The 14,351-nt window shown below is 38.8% G+C and overlaps 1 protein-coding gene across 2 annotated transcripts in view; it reads right to left on the bottom strand.

Annotated features, from left to right (window-relative positions):
• LOC117087533 (acyl-coenzyme A synthetase ACSM2B, mitochondrial) overlaps window positions 1-12,406 on the bottom strand; it is a 37,100-nt gene extending 24,694 nt beyond the window's left edge. For both annotated transcript variants that reach the window (XM_033217836.1, XM_033217837.1), the window contains exons 1-2: window positions 12,193-12,406; window positions 4,222-4,406 (exon numbers count right to left, since the gene is read on the bottom strand). In XM_033217836.1, the coding sequence (XP_033073727.1) occupies window positions 4,222-4,398 (177 nt within the window). In that variant the 5' untranslated portion in view covers window positions 4,399-4,406; window positions 12,193-12,406. The remainder of the gene's footprint in view (window positions 1-4,221; window positions 4,407-12,192) is intronic.
• Between the last annotated feature and the right edge of the window lie 1,945 nt (window positions 12,407-14,351).

Below are 14,351 nucleotides of genomic sequence, written 5' to 3' on the forward strand. Positions count from 1 at the left end.
AACTCTGTCCCCATCACACAATCACCCCTCATCCTCTCTCCCCTTCGGCCCTGATAAACACCATTCTACTTTCTGTCTCTATGAATCCGACTATTCTAGATACATGATATTGCTTGAATATTTGTCCTCTCCAAGTCTCATGTTGAAATGCAATCCCCAATGTCAGAGGTGGGGCTTGGTGGGAGGTGATTGGATCATGGGGGCAGGTCCCTCATGAATGGCTTAGCACCATTCCCTTGGTGATAAATGAGTTTACATAAGACCTGGTTGTTTAAAAGTGAGTGGCACCTTCTCACTCTCTGTCTTGCTCCTGATCTTGCCCTTTGTTGTGCCTGCTCTTCCTCATCTTCCACCATGATTGTAAATTTCTTAAGGCCCTCATCAGAAGCAGATGCCAGCACCATGCTTCCTGTACACTGTGCAGAACTTTGGGCCAATTAAACTTCTTTTCTTTATAAATTACCTAGTCTCAGGTAGTCCTTTACAACAACACAAGAACAGTCTGATACAGAAAACTGGTACCAGAAGTGGGATATTGCTATAAAGATACCTGATGATGTAGAAGTAACTCTGGAATTGGTCATGGGAAGAAATTGAAGAGTTTGGAGGGCTTAGAAGAAGACAGAAAGATGAAGAAAAGTTTGGAACATCTTAGACACCGGTTAAATAGTTGTGACCAAAATGCTGATAAAATTATGGACAGTGAAATCCAGGCTGACCAGATTTCAGATGGAAATAAGGAACTTTTAGGGAACTGAAGCAAAGGTCCCCCTTCCTATACTTTAGCAAAGAACTTGTCTGCATTGTATTCATAGCCTAGTGATCTGTGGAAGTTTTAACTTAAGAGCAATGACTTAGGGAATCTGACAGGAGAGATTTTTAAGCAACAAAGCATTCAAGATTTGACCTGAATGTTTGATGAATAGATAAATAATTTTGAATATACATAACAATGGAATATTATTTCAGCCTTAAAAAGGAAGGAAATTCTGACTTATGTTACAACATGGATAAACCTTGAAGACATGCTAAGGGAAATAAGCCAGATACAAAAGAACAAATACTGTATGATTTCATTTATATAAGGTACTATATTAGGCTGTTCTTGCATTGCTATAAAGGAATATCTGACACTGGGTCATTTATAAGGAAAAAAGTTTAATTGGCTCACAGTTATACCGGGTGTACAGGAAGCATGGTGCTGACATCTGCTTCTGGTGAGGGCCTCAGGAAGATTACAATCATGGAACAAGGTGAACGGGGAGCAGGTGCATCACACGGCAAGATCAGGAGCAAGAGAGAGAGAGCATAGGGAAGTACCATGTTTGTTTAAACAACAAGATCTCTCATGAACTCATGCATAGCCAAGGGGATGGTGCTAAGTCATTGGTGTTGGACTTGCCCCTATGATCCATATGCCTTCCACCAGGCCCTACTTCCAACTCTGTGGATTACATTTCAACATGAGATTTGGAGAAAACAAATATCCAAACTATATCACTTTGCTCCTGCCCTTCCAATTCTTGTGTCCTTCTCACATTGAAAAATATAGTAATATATTTTAAAGAGATTTTTTGTCTATTTGTTAATAAGTATTTGGGCTGTTTAACCTTCCAACTACTGTGAATAAAGCTACTGTGAACATGAGTGTATACATATTTCTCAGAGACCCTGATTTTAAGCTTTTTTGGTGTATGCCCAGAGTTGGAATTGCTGAATGGTAATCCTATTTTTTAATTTTTTGAGAAAATGTCATATTGCTTTCCATAATAGCTGTAACATTTTACATACCCATCACGATGCACAGGGGTTCTATTTTCTCTGTTTTATTGTAAAATAGACTCTTTGCATATGCCCTAAAAGGTCTCATGGATCTCCAGGGGTTCTCAGTTTGAGAGTAATGATGCAAAATCAAAGAGAAAACGTGTTGGCAATTTTATTAGATATTTCAAAATTTGGCTCCATCAGAGTTATACTACCTTGTGGTAACACATGAGAGTGCCTGTTTCTTCACAGCCTTGCCAATAGAGTTGTTAAACCTTTGTATTTTGTTCTCGCTCATTCCTGGGCATAGACCAAACTAACTATGGGAGGAATTTAGTTTATAATCTAACTTTAAAGCAACAATGACAATAGTCTCTTCCTGAAACCAACTCCCTTCTTGTTCGGGGACCGAAACCCCTTTGTGAAATTAATGCAATTCCATGGCATTAGAATTATGGCAGATGATAGGGACCTCAATTCTGCTAAGCTATAAGCATAGTTAAGCAGTAACCAGCTGTTGTTCCCTAGCTTGCTTACTGCTTAGGAATCATGTAACCAGAAGCCACACTTTGTAACTTTACTAATGGCTCCTGTAGATAACATCACTATTGTAAAATCTAAGACTGGCCTTTGAGATATTTTTCAGACATTTGCATTCCGGAAAATATAGTGACACTACCTAGACCCATGACTCTATAGCAAGGAACTGACTTCACCTGTCCTGTGACTGCCTTACCCAGAAACAGACTCAGCACTTGAAGACATTTCTCACATCTCTATAATTTCATTCCCAACCAATCAGTAGCACCCATTCCTTAGCCCCCTGCCCACCAAATTGTCTTTTGATAACCCTAGTCTCTGAGCTCTCAAAGGGGCGGATTTGAGAAATATCTCCCATCCTTCCACTAAGAGGTCTTGTGATAATTAAACTATTTTTCTGAAAGAAAAAAAATATTTTGTATTTGACTAACAAGATAGGTGCAAGAATGTTATTTCAGTAAAATTTTCAGTTGCTTTACTCTTTTTATGAGGGAGGGTGATAATTTTTTTATGTTTAATGGCCATTTGAGTTCACTTTTTTGTGAACTATCTGTTCATATACTTTGCCCAGTTTTATAATGAGTTGCACCCTTTTATTCTTGGTTTCTACAAGCTCATTTCATATTATTAACTTTTTTGCTGTCATATGAGTTGAATATTTTCCCCACGGTTGTCATTAGTCATTTATTTTGCTAATGGTGTTATCTGTGAATGGATAAATTTTTTGATGTTTATATAGCAAGTTTACTTTTACAGATTCAGAATGGTGAGTCATGGTAGTAAGGGCCTTCCTCAATATTTAAAGGGCCTTCCTCATATTTAAAGGAAGTATAACTTTAAAAAAATCCAGAAATCTAAATTTTTGTTTGAAAATTTTCAATTTTAAAATGTTAACCTTATGTTTTTTTTTTAAGAGTACCCACACCTAGGGCCGTCTTCAGTCTAGAGGCAAGGCATTTGCAATCTCTACACTAAGACTGTTTCATAGTGTTGGGAACTTAGGACATCATGTCATAATCATGACTGTTTTTGAGCACCAATGTATTAAGCCCATGCTGGTAGCTCCACCCCTTCCCCTACCCCTAGCCAGAATGAATCCTTCCATCCTACAGAAAGAGTCACAGGACTTCAGGTGAAGGCAATTGATGGATCAGTAGTGAATGGATTAAAATTCTAGAAGCTCAGGGCTGGGAAGGAAAATCAGAAATTTCTTCAACTTTTTATTTCTTGGATGTCTCATATTGAAGCCCTTTTGGTAATTGTTGCCTCATAACTATCTTACTTGCACACCTGTATTGACAGGGACACGTGACCTAACTTTCTGGGAAGACTCAGTCTTTGATCAGTGCTGATTTGCCTCCCACTTTTTTGAGAGACAGGATCTCACTCTGTGGAGTGTGGTGGTGTGATCACAGTTCACTGCAGCCTCCAACTCCTGGGCTCAAGCAATCTTCCCACCTCAACCTCCTGAGTAGCTAGGACTGCAGGTATGCACCACCATGCCTGGCTAATTTTGTTTGAAAATTTTTGGTTGAGACAGAGTCTTCCTGTGTTGTCCAGGCTTAATTTGCTGTTATTAGATTCAAACCCACCTCTTCTACGACCCAGACCACTAGTCCTCATTTCACCCTGGGAGGTCACAACAGAGCATGCGCAGTCTACATACAGTGTAAACAAACTGTGTGTTGGCTGTCGGGGAGTTACCAGGTTGCCACGCTCCTATGCCCTTCTTCCTTCCAAGCTCATGCAGTCTCTATCCCATACCATACTGCCTTCATGGAAGATAAGTGTTTTGTCCATAGCGTATTACAGTGTCTTACATGTAATAAGTACTTAACAAATATTGACTGAATTAATGGATGAATTTTAAAAGCCAACCAAATTGTCTCACTTTGTGCCTCTTTTCCACCCCATTACCTTCTCCATGTCAGCCCAGTGATCCAACACATCACTAGCAAAGTTAAACTTGGCCGGCACTTCCTGGTGGCCCCAGGGCACGGACACCAGTTGCCTAGTATTAATGTAGACAGTGCGGCTGGACATCTGAGTGCCCCACAGGGTGCAAAGTCCCTGAACTTTTCGCAGCCAATGCATGTTCAGACCTGTAAAAGAAAGAAGGGACACAGGTGAGAGCTTCTTTAACAGATTGCTCTACTGATCATCAGCAGCTTCAGGAGATTCATCCCAACCTTATAGGATTCTTTCCAGGAATTAATTTGCTGTGGTTATGAGTAAATTGCACTCTGCATCTGTTTCAGTCTCCTTGTGGGGTGCTGTTTTCTAAAGGCACAAGATGATACAGACCCAATCCTAGATCCTATGTCTGCAACACTTCTGACAGTTTTGTGAACACCCAATTGCATATAATAAATCCCCTTGTGCTAAAATACAGTAGATTGGATTGTTGTTCCCGGAAATTCACTCCCTTCCTATTCTAGGATTATAAATCCCCATTCATTTTTATGTGACTTCCCAGTGCATTCAGGAGGAAGAATATGTATCCACCTCTCATTGACTTTGGCTTGCTCATGAAATATGCTTTGGTCAATGAGATGTGTCTGGGTTTGTATGGTTCATCAGAAACTCACATTTCTCCCTTCTGTCTGAGACTTGCATAACCCAGCTCATGCTGTACTTTCAGACTGGGACTCAGAACAACAAGAAATGTGGAGTTGAGCTGAGCCTAGCATGGCCACTAGCAACACACAGACCCATAGGGGGAAAATATGTATGACCAAAAGCTACTAAGATGTATAGGGTGTTTGTTACTGTAGCAAATGCTATCTAATACAAGTAGCATTCTTTTCTTTAAATTGAATCTGGACTGATACATCCTAAATCCCAGATCCTATGCATCTAGTGTGCAGGACTGAATACAATCACTTTGGAAATTATAGCTGTCATAATTTTTGTTTCTATATAAGTTCTTTATTGGTGACTTGTGACATTTTTGTGCACCCATCACCCGAGGAGTATACACTTAACACTTACAGTATACACTTAACAGTATACATTTAACCCACTTTGTACCCTTTTATCCCTCACCTCCTTCCCAGCATTTCCTCCAAGTCACCAAAGTTCACTGTATCATTCTCATGCCTTTGCAATCTATAGCTTAGCTCCCACTTATGAGTGAGAACATATGATGTTTTGTTTTCCATTCCTGAGCTACTTCATTTTGAACAATGGTCTCCAATCCCATCCAGATTGCTGCAAATGCCATTAAGTCATTCCTTTTTATGGCTGAGTAGTATTTCATTATATATATACACACTATATATGATACTATATATTATATATACTATGTATGCATATATATAGTATATATGAAACATGAAAAATTCTATTTTATACATATTTACATTTTATATAATATATATTATATGGATATTATATATATTGCCATATGCCTGTGCCTTTCTTCCTTCTAAGCTCATGCTTTCTCTCTCCCATACCATACTGCCTTCACGGTAGATGATATATATATTTTACATATATATATTAAAAAAATCCATAAGCTTGGAATGAAGAAAGGCACAGGAGTGTGGCAATATAGATATATATAATATACATACCATGTTACATGTAATATATGGATATTATATATACTTATATATAATATATTATGTAAAATATAATGTAATATATACTATAATATATAATATATCCATGTTATATTATAAATATGTTATATATAATATATAATATATTATATCTATATCTATATATAGTATACTATTATATATCTATATCTAAGTCGTGAGAGTGAGCATTCATGTCTTGTTCTAGTTCTCAGAATGAATTTATATATTTAATAGTATAGTGTATATATAGATATATAATAATATATAATATAATATATATGATATATAATAGTATGTTATGTATAGATATATATAACATACTATTATATTATATATAATATTATATATAGAGATACATAGTATACTATTATATAGTGTGGCCATAGTGTATATATATAATATATAAAAAATATAAAAATTTATTTTTTATATATAAAATATATGAAAATATGTTTTTATATATTTTATATATAAGATATTTACATATTTTATGTATTTACATATTTTATATATACTTATATTTACATATTTTATATATATTTATATTTTACATAATATGTATTGCCACACTCCTGTGCCTTTCTTCCTTCCAAGCTCATGGTGTCTCTCTCCCATACCATACTGCCTTCATGGAAGATTTTATATATATATATATGTTATATGTTCATGAGCTTGGAAGGAGGAAAGGCACAGGAGTGTGGCAAAATATATTATATATTATATATAATATAATATATATAAATATATAATTTTTATATATTTTACGTTTTATATATACTATATATAGCCACACTATGTAATATATAGTATATATAGATATATAAAATATATACATAGTATTATATATTATATAATTATAAAATGCATATATGATATATTCACATATCATATATTATATAATTATATATACTATACTACTATGTATAAAAATATATATTTATATAGAAATATTAAAAATATTTATAAAAATATATAAATATTATATATTATATATATACACACAAGTTTCTTTACTTGTTGGTTGACAGGCATTTGGGCTGGTTCCATATTCCTGTAATTGTGAATTGTGCTACTATAAACGTGCATGTGCAGTGACTTCTTTCGTATAATGACTTATTTTTCTCTTGGTAGATACCCAGTAGTGGGATTGCTGGATCAAATGGTAGTTCTACTTTTAGTTCTTTGACAAATTTCCACACTGTTTTCCATAGTGGTTGTACTAGCTTACATTCCCACCAGCAGTGTAGAAGTGTTCCCTTTTCACCACATCCACAGCAACATCCATAATTTTTTTATTTTTTTATTATGGCCATTCCTGCAAGAGTAAGGTGGTATTGCATTGTGATTTTGATTGGCATTTCCCTGATCATTAGTGATGTTGAGCATTTTTTCATATGTATGTTGGATCTTCTTTTGGGAATTGTCTATTCATGTCCTTAGCCCACTTTTTTACAGGATTTTTTTTTTTTCTTGTTTGAGTTCCTTCTAGATTCTGAATATTAGTGCTGTGTTGGATATATAGATTGTGAAGATTTTCTCCCACTCTGTGGGTTGTCTGTTTACTCTGCTGACTATTCCTTTTGCCATGCAAAAGCTCTTTAGTTTAATTAAGTCCCATCTATTTATCTTTGTTTTTGTTGCATTTGCTTTTGGCTTCTTGGTCATAAAATCTTTGCCTAAACGAATGTCTAGAAGGATTTTTCTGATGTTATCTTCTAGAATTTTTATAGTTTCAGGTCTTAGATTTAAGTCCTTCCTCCACCTTGAGTTGGTTTTTCTATAAGGTGACATATAAAGATCCAGTTTCATTTTTCTACATGTGGCTTGCCAATTATCCCAGAACCATTGGTTGAATAGGGTGTCCTTTCCCCACTTTATGGTTTTGTTTGCTTTGTCGAAGATCAGTTGACTGTAAGTATTTGGGTTTATTTCTGGGTTCTCTATTCTGTTCCTTCTGTTCCATGGTTCTATGTGCCTATTTTTATACCAGGACCATGCTGTTTTGGTGACTATGGCCTTATAGTATATTTTGAAATCAGGTAATGTGATGTCTCCAGATTTGTTCTTTTTGGATAGTCTTGCTTTGGCTATGAAGACTCTTTTTTTGGTTCCATATAAATTTTAGGATTATTTTTTCTAGTTCTGTGAAGAATGATGGTGGTATTTTAATTGCACTGAATTTGTATATTGCTTTTGGCAATATAGTCATTTTTACAATATTTATTCTACCCATCCATGAGCATAGGATGTGTTTCCATATGTTTGTGTCATCTATGATTTCTTTCAGCAGTGTTCTGTATATGACCAGCGGATGAGTCCAGGGACCCACTAGACACACTTTAAGTTGGACCTGAGCTAAAACTCCATGAATCACCTGACCTTCCTAAGCCCCTACTTTAACTGGAGTACCACAATGACGTTTTGGGTCCCCTGGAATCAACATCAACTCAGAGCCAGTGTCCAGTAGTCCTTAAATGTCTCATAATTTCCCTTTCCCCAATGCATAGTTACCCTAGTAAAAGGCTGGAGGTCTCCTTGGGGAAGGATGGGATAAAGATTCACTGCATAAATTGTTGGTAATGTAGTGGGGTCCTTCCTCAAGGGGACCTGGCCTCCCCTTTATTCAAGGGGTTCTGGGTCTGTAAACTGGCTCAAGTCTGGAAAATGATTGAGGGGCCATGATTCTGTTTTTATAATTCAAATTAGTCTTTTGTCCTAGAAGTCATTTGACCTAGAAGTTTTCTGCTTGCATAAATTAGGCGTCCTATCAATTTCATTTCTGGGAACACTGTGATTAATTAGCCAATGCCAGAGCTCTAAATGAGTCAGACTACGCTAATTGCCACTTTGCCTCTGCTGTCCATTACAGTAGCGATGTCCACCTTGCCTTTGATAGATGGGTGCTGCCACTTGGCTCCTGCCACCTCAGGATCCAATTATTCTCATTGTATTTAAATTTTGTAGTTGAGTGACTGCAGTTCCCACTGTTAGATCTGACATACAGAGAAGAACAATTACAGGGTCCTTCAAAGAGGCAGGTGTTGCCTTCACAAATGTATTTTGTAAGGCATTGGTCAAGGGTACATCTTCTGGATGCTTCCAGCTGGGAAGAGTAGGTCTAAAGTGACTAATCCACTCCACCATCCAAATCTCCCTAAGTCTTTGGATCCCTTCCTCTACATTAAACCAGGGGAGATCAGACATTTCTAGCTCGCTCATGGTGGGCCATCTATTAATCCGTATTTCAGTTAACCAAGCAAATAAATTATTATAACATTTTCTAACTCCCCAAGCTGCAACATTAAATGAAGAATCCCTACTTAATGGGCCCAAATCCATAAATTCAGACTGATTCAACTCTATGTTCCTTCCACCATTATCTCACACCCTTAATATCCATTCCCATGTCTGTTCTCCAGATTTCTGTTTATATAAATTAAAAACTCAAGCAGTTATTATCTAGTATAGTGAACTTCCTGATGTGTCACACTCTCAACCTTACCTCTAGGGGCGCACTGGGACTTTAGTCTAGTTATAATTCTAGAAGCAAACAGGAGTGTTGGGGATGGCTCCTGAGGAGAATCAACATTGTCTTGCTTGGCAACCACCTCAGGGGAGGCCATCACTGTTGCCTCAGGCAGTGCAGAATTTATCCCCTCAGACAAAGGTAGAAAGGCTGATGGCAGCATGGGTTAGGGAGGGAATGCTGCCACTACTGGGTGGCTGGGTGGGAAGCTGTTTCTTCTGGCAAAAAAAGTTCACCAGAGTTTACAAACTCAGTGTCCCCAGCTTCACCAGGGTCCTCCCACACTTTCCTATTCCAAATTGCAGGGTCTTATTCTTTTCCAATTTATCAGGGGAAACAGCCCCCAATATTTCAACATAGGTCCTTTCTATTTTCCCTAAGTGTCAGATGGTCTGAGAAATAAAGAGAAAGAGTACAAAGAGAGAAATTTTACAGCTGGGCCTCCAGGGGTGTCATCACATATTGGTAGGACCATGATGGCGACCTCAAGCCACAAAACCAGCAACTTTTTATTAGGGATTTTAAAAGGGGAGAGGGTGTATGAACAGGGGGTAGGTCACAAGGATCATGTGCTTCAAAGGGCGATAAGGGTCACAAGGTGAAGGCAAAATTAGAATTACTGATGAGGGTCTGTGTCCCACTGTGCACACATTGTTTTGATAAACATCTTAACAGGAAACAGAGTTCGAGAGCAGACAACCGGTCTGACTAGAATTTACCTGGCTGGAATTTCCCAATCCTAGTAAGCCTGAGGGTACTGCAGGAGACCAGGACACATTTCAGTCCTTATCTCAACCTCATAAGACAGACACTCCCAGAGTGGCTGTCTATAGACCTACCCCCATGAATGCATTCCTTTCCCAGGGTTGTTCCTTGCTGGGAAAAGAATTGAATGATATTTCTCCTACTTGCACATCTGTCTATAGGCTTTCTGCAAGAAGAAAAATATGGCTGTATTCTGCCTGACCCTGCAGGCAGTCAGACCTTATAGTTATCTTCCCTGGTTTCCTGAAAATCACTGATATTCTGTTCTTTTTCAGGATGCACTGATTTCATATTGTTCAAACACACGTTTTACAATCCATTTGTACAATAGTGGTCCTGAGGTGATATACATTCTCAGCTTATGAAGATAACAGGATTAAGACATTAAGGTAAAGACAGGCATAAAAAATTATAAGAGTGTTAATTGGGGAAGTGATAAATGTTCATGAAATCTTAACAATTTATGTTCAGAGATTGCAGTAAAAACAGGCATAAGAAATTATAAAAGTATTAATTTTGGGAACTGATAAACATCCATGGAATCTTCACAATTTATCTTCTGCCTCAGCTCCAGCCGGTCCCTCTGTTCGGGGTCCCTGACTTCCTGCAACACAATCAATGCCCTCACTTTAACAGTAGACACTTGGTGAGGCTGGGCATGCACCTTTCATTGCAGGTCAGCCACTCACATGATAAGAGCTTATGTCTATTTTTCCACAATTTCAGCTCTTTCTCTACAGGAGATTAGACTCTCACTCAGGGCAATCTTGGCAGATTTGAGGCTCAATATCTGCTTCTGAAGCTGGGAGATAGAATCCCTGAGTTCATCATTTTCTTTCATCACTTTATCCACTGAACTTAGGAGCAACCAACCAGCTTCATTATGTTCCTTGGTTCTCCATGTATGTATGGTCAAAGGTATTATGTATAGGGTCACTAAACTCCTTGCCTCTCATGAGCAATGAATCAGGAGTGTCAAATGCATTTATTTTGTATAACTCTTTAAACAGTTCACATCAAGGGCTATCAGTGATCTTCATATTATTAGAAGTAGAGTCCTTAGTATTTTGGGGTCTAATCATATTAAGAAGCCAACTCCATAAACCCCAAAACCAACAAAACAACTCCATCCTTAATATTCTATTCCTCTAGAACCACTTCTGGTACCAAAATATGTATTAGTCGGGGTTCTCTAGAGAAACAGAACTAACGGAATATATATACTTAATAAACTCATATATATAAGTATATATATGAGGTGCAAGGAGAGCCAGTTTGAGTTCCAAAACTGAAGAACCTGGATTCTGATGTTCAAGGGCAGGAAGCATCCAGCACGGAAGAAAGATGTAGACTGGGAAGCTAGGCCAGTCTCTCTTTTCATATTTTTCTGCCTGCTTATATTCTAGCCATGCTGGCAGCTGATTAGATGGTGCCCACCCAGATTAAGGGTGGGTCTGCCTTTCCCAGCCCACTGACTCAGATGTTAATCTCTTTTGGCAACACCCTCACAGACACACCCAAGGTCAATATTTTGTATCCTTCAATCCAATCAATTGACACTCAGTGTTAACCGTCACAGTGTCTGACATTTCTGTCTCCTTTTTTTCTACAGAATAAGAATTGAAGATTTCTGTACCTGCTCCTGAGCAGAACTACGCATTGCCTTTGTACCTGCTGGTCCCTCTCTTTTTCCATAATAGGCTCTTCCTCATTCTTCTGGCCTCACCTCCTCTGAGATTCATCCTTCTGTGACAACCACCCCACTCCCAGCCCCCTGTTACCACCCTTTTCCAGCTGCCCTCGTCTCTCCCTGTTGCTGTGATAAAGGTACCTTTTCCTCTGCCCAGTGTTTCCTCCTCACTAAGACTTGACAGGTACTGCCTTTCATGGTCCCTAGGAATTTCTGCTTTTCTGTGAGGATTTTTGCTCTTCTCACCAGCCGTGACTCTAAAAGATTGGTGAGATTATCATGGATTATGACCCCATCAGTCCATTCCTTGAAACAGTGCTCACCTGCCAAGTCCTCTCTGGAGGTCTTTCTGGGGAGAGCTTGGACCACCTCCCCTCCAGCCAGCAGCTCCAGAATTCCTACAGCCTTGGAAGAGAGCACGGTAACTCAAGAAAACAACTTCACAATCCCTGCACTCTTGGAAAGACAGCACAGCTAATCATTGACAGTGGATAACTTTGGAGTCTTTCAAAGAGTAACAGCAGTCCTCCTAGCCAAGTTTACAGACATTACAAAATTAGGGCATTTGAGGCCAACTGGACTTGCACTTTCAATCCAAGGGGCATGAAGCAGGTTTATGCCCAGGACTGACAGAAAAGTATTGCTTCAACCAAAGAGAGAGAAATGGAGCTCACATGGGCTTGATGAACACTCTTTTAAGTCTTTGCTTTGCTTGGTTCCAGCATACCACTTTTGCCTGGTTTTCCTCTTGCTTTTTCCTTCTCTTTGGCTGATTCCTCCTCATCTTTATCCACACTCGCTCTGTACATTACCTCATCAAATGTCATAGCTTGGATACCATGTGGCTTGCCAATGGCCCACACATGTGTGTATCCAGCCTGGTTTTCTCTCCTGCATCCTCATCTGCCCAACTTCTCCACCTGGATATCTAACAGGCATCTCAAACATACTTTGTCCAAAGCTAAGAGGTTGATCATATCCTTCCCTGTCCTCTCCCATTCCAGGTATGGTTTTATCCATCTCTGCAAATGACACCCCTATTCCTCCAGCTCTTCCAACATCAAATCTTAGAGATTTTCCTGACTCTTTTCTTAAACACAAGGATGTGAAAAAGCCATCAGGTTCACCTACAGGCTACACTCAGAGTCTGACATGTTCTCTTCCCTGTTCCAACTCAACACTGTCCAAGTAAGTCCAAAACTCAACAGGGAAAAAAAAGTCTTTATATCTCCTTATATTTATTTTATTTGGAAATAGGGTCTCACTCTGTTGCCCCAGGCTGGAGTGCAGTAGTGTGATCACAGCTTATTGCAACCTCAATCTATCATGCTCAAGCAGCCATCCTACCTCAGCCTCCTGAGCAGCTGGGATTACAGGCACATGCCATTATGCCCAGAGAATTTTTTAATGTTTTGTAGAGACGGGGTCTCACTATGTTCTCCAGGCTGGTCTTGAACTCCTGAACTTAAGTGATCCTTCCATCATGACCTCCCAGAGATTACAAGCATGAGCCACCATGCCTGGCCAACATTGACTTAAAGCTGGTCTCAGCCCATGCTTCAGCTCTCTCATGCTGGAGTTGCAAATTAGTGATCCTACAGTTCTGTGTCTTGGGGGTGGCCCCACTTCCATGGCTTCATGAGGATTTCCCTAGTGGGAATTCTTTGTAGAGGATCTTACCACAAAGCATCTATGGCTCCTACATTCTGGGTGCCTGCAGAATTAATACCATTCTGTCTTTCTTGGTCTCTGGGCCTGTGATGGAAGGAGCAGCCTCAAAGGTTTCTGAAATGCGTTTGGAACCTTCTTCCTAATTATCCTATTAGCACTAGACCCCCTTTTAGTCATGCTTTAGCAAAGAGTTATTCTGACACATCGTTGGATTCCTCTCCTGAAAATTGTCTTCTCTTCTCTACCACTATGTCCAGGCTGAGAATTTTCCAAATTTTAATGCTGTTCTTCCCCTATAATTATAAACACAGTCTTTAGGTCATTCCTTTGCTGTCACGATTTAGCATAAGCTATTAAAAGTAACCACACCACTTCTTGAACTCTTTGCTGCTTAGATATCTCTTGCACCTGACACCGTAGGTCATCACTCTTGGTTCAGCCTTCCACAAAGCCTTAGGGCATGGACACAGTGCACCCGAGTTCTTTGCTACAGAGTAACATGGGTCAATTTTGCTCCAGCTCCCAACACGTTTGTCATTTGTATCTGAGAATTTTCAGCATGGCCTGTACTGTCCATATTTCCATCAGCATTGTGAAAAATTTAAATTTAGGACCTTCCAAATTCATCATGCAAAAGGGAAAACCTAAGCCCTGAAAGCTGACTGAGGTAACAACTTCCCCCGACTCTGGTGCATGACCGTTGCTTTCTGACCTTTGTGTTGAGATGTTATACATTAACTAGACTCTTCTTTATTCAAATCTGAACTAAACAACATGAAGATAGAGACCCTTGTGGACTGTCTCCTTTTAA

This window comes from Trachypithecus francoisi, unplaced genomic scaffold, assembly GCF_009764315.1.
Source record: "Trachypithecus francoisi isolate TF-2019V2 unplaced genomic scaffold, Tfra_2.0 Lachesis_group10, whole genome shotgun sequence".
NCBI lineage: Eukaryota > Metazoa > Chordata > Mammalia > Primates > Cercopithecidae > Trachypithecus > Trachypithecus francoisi.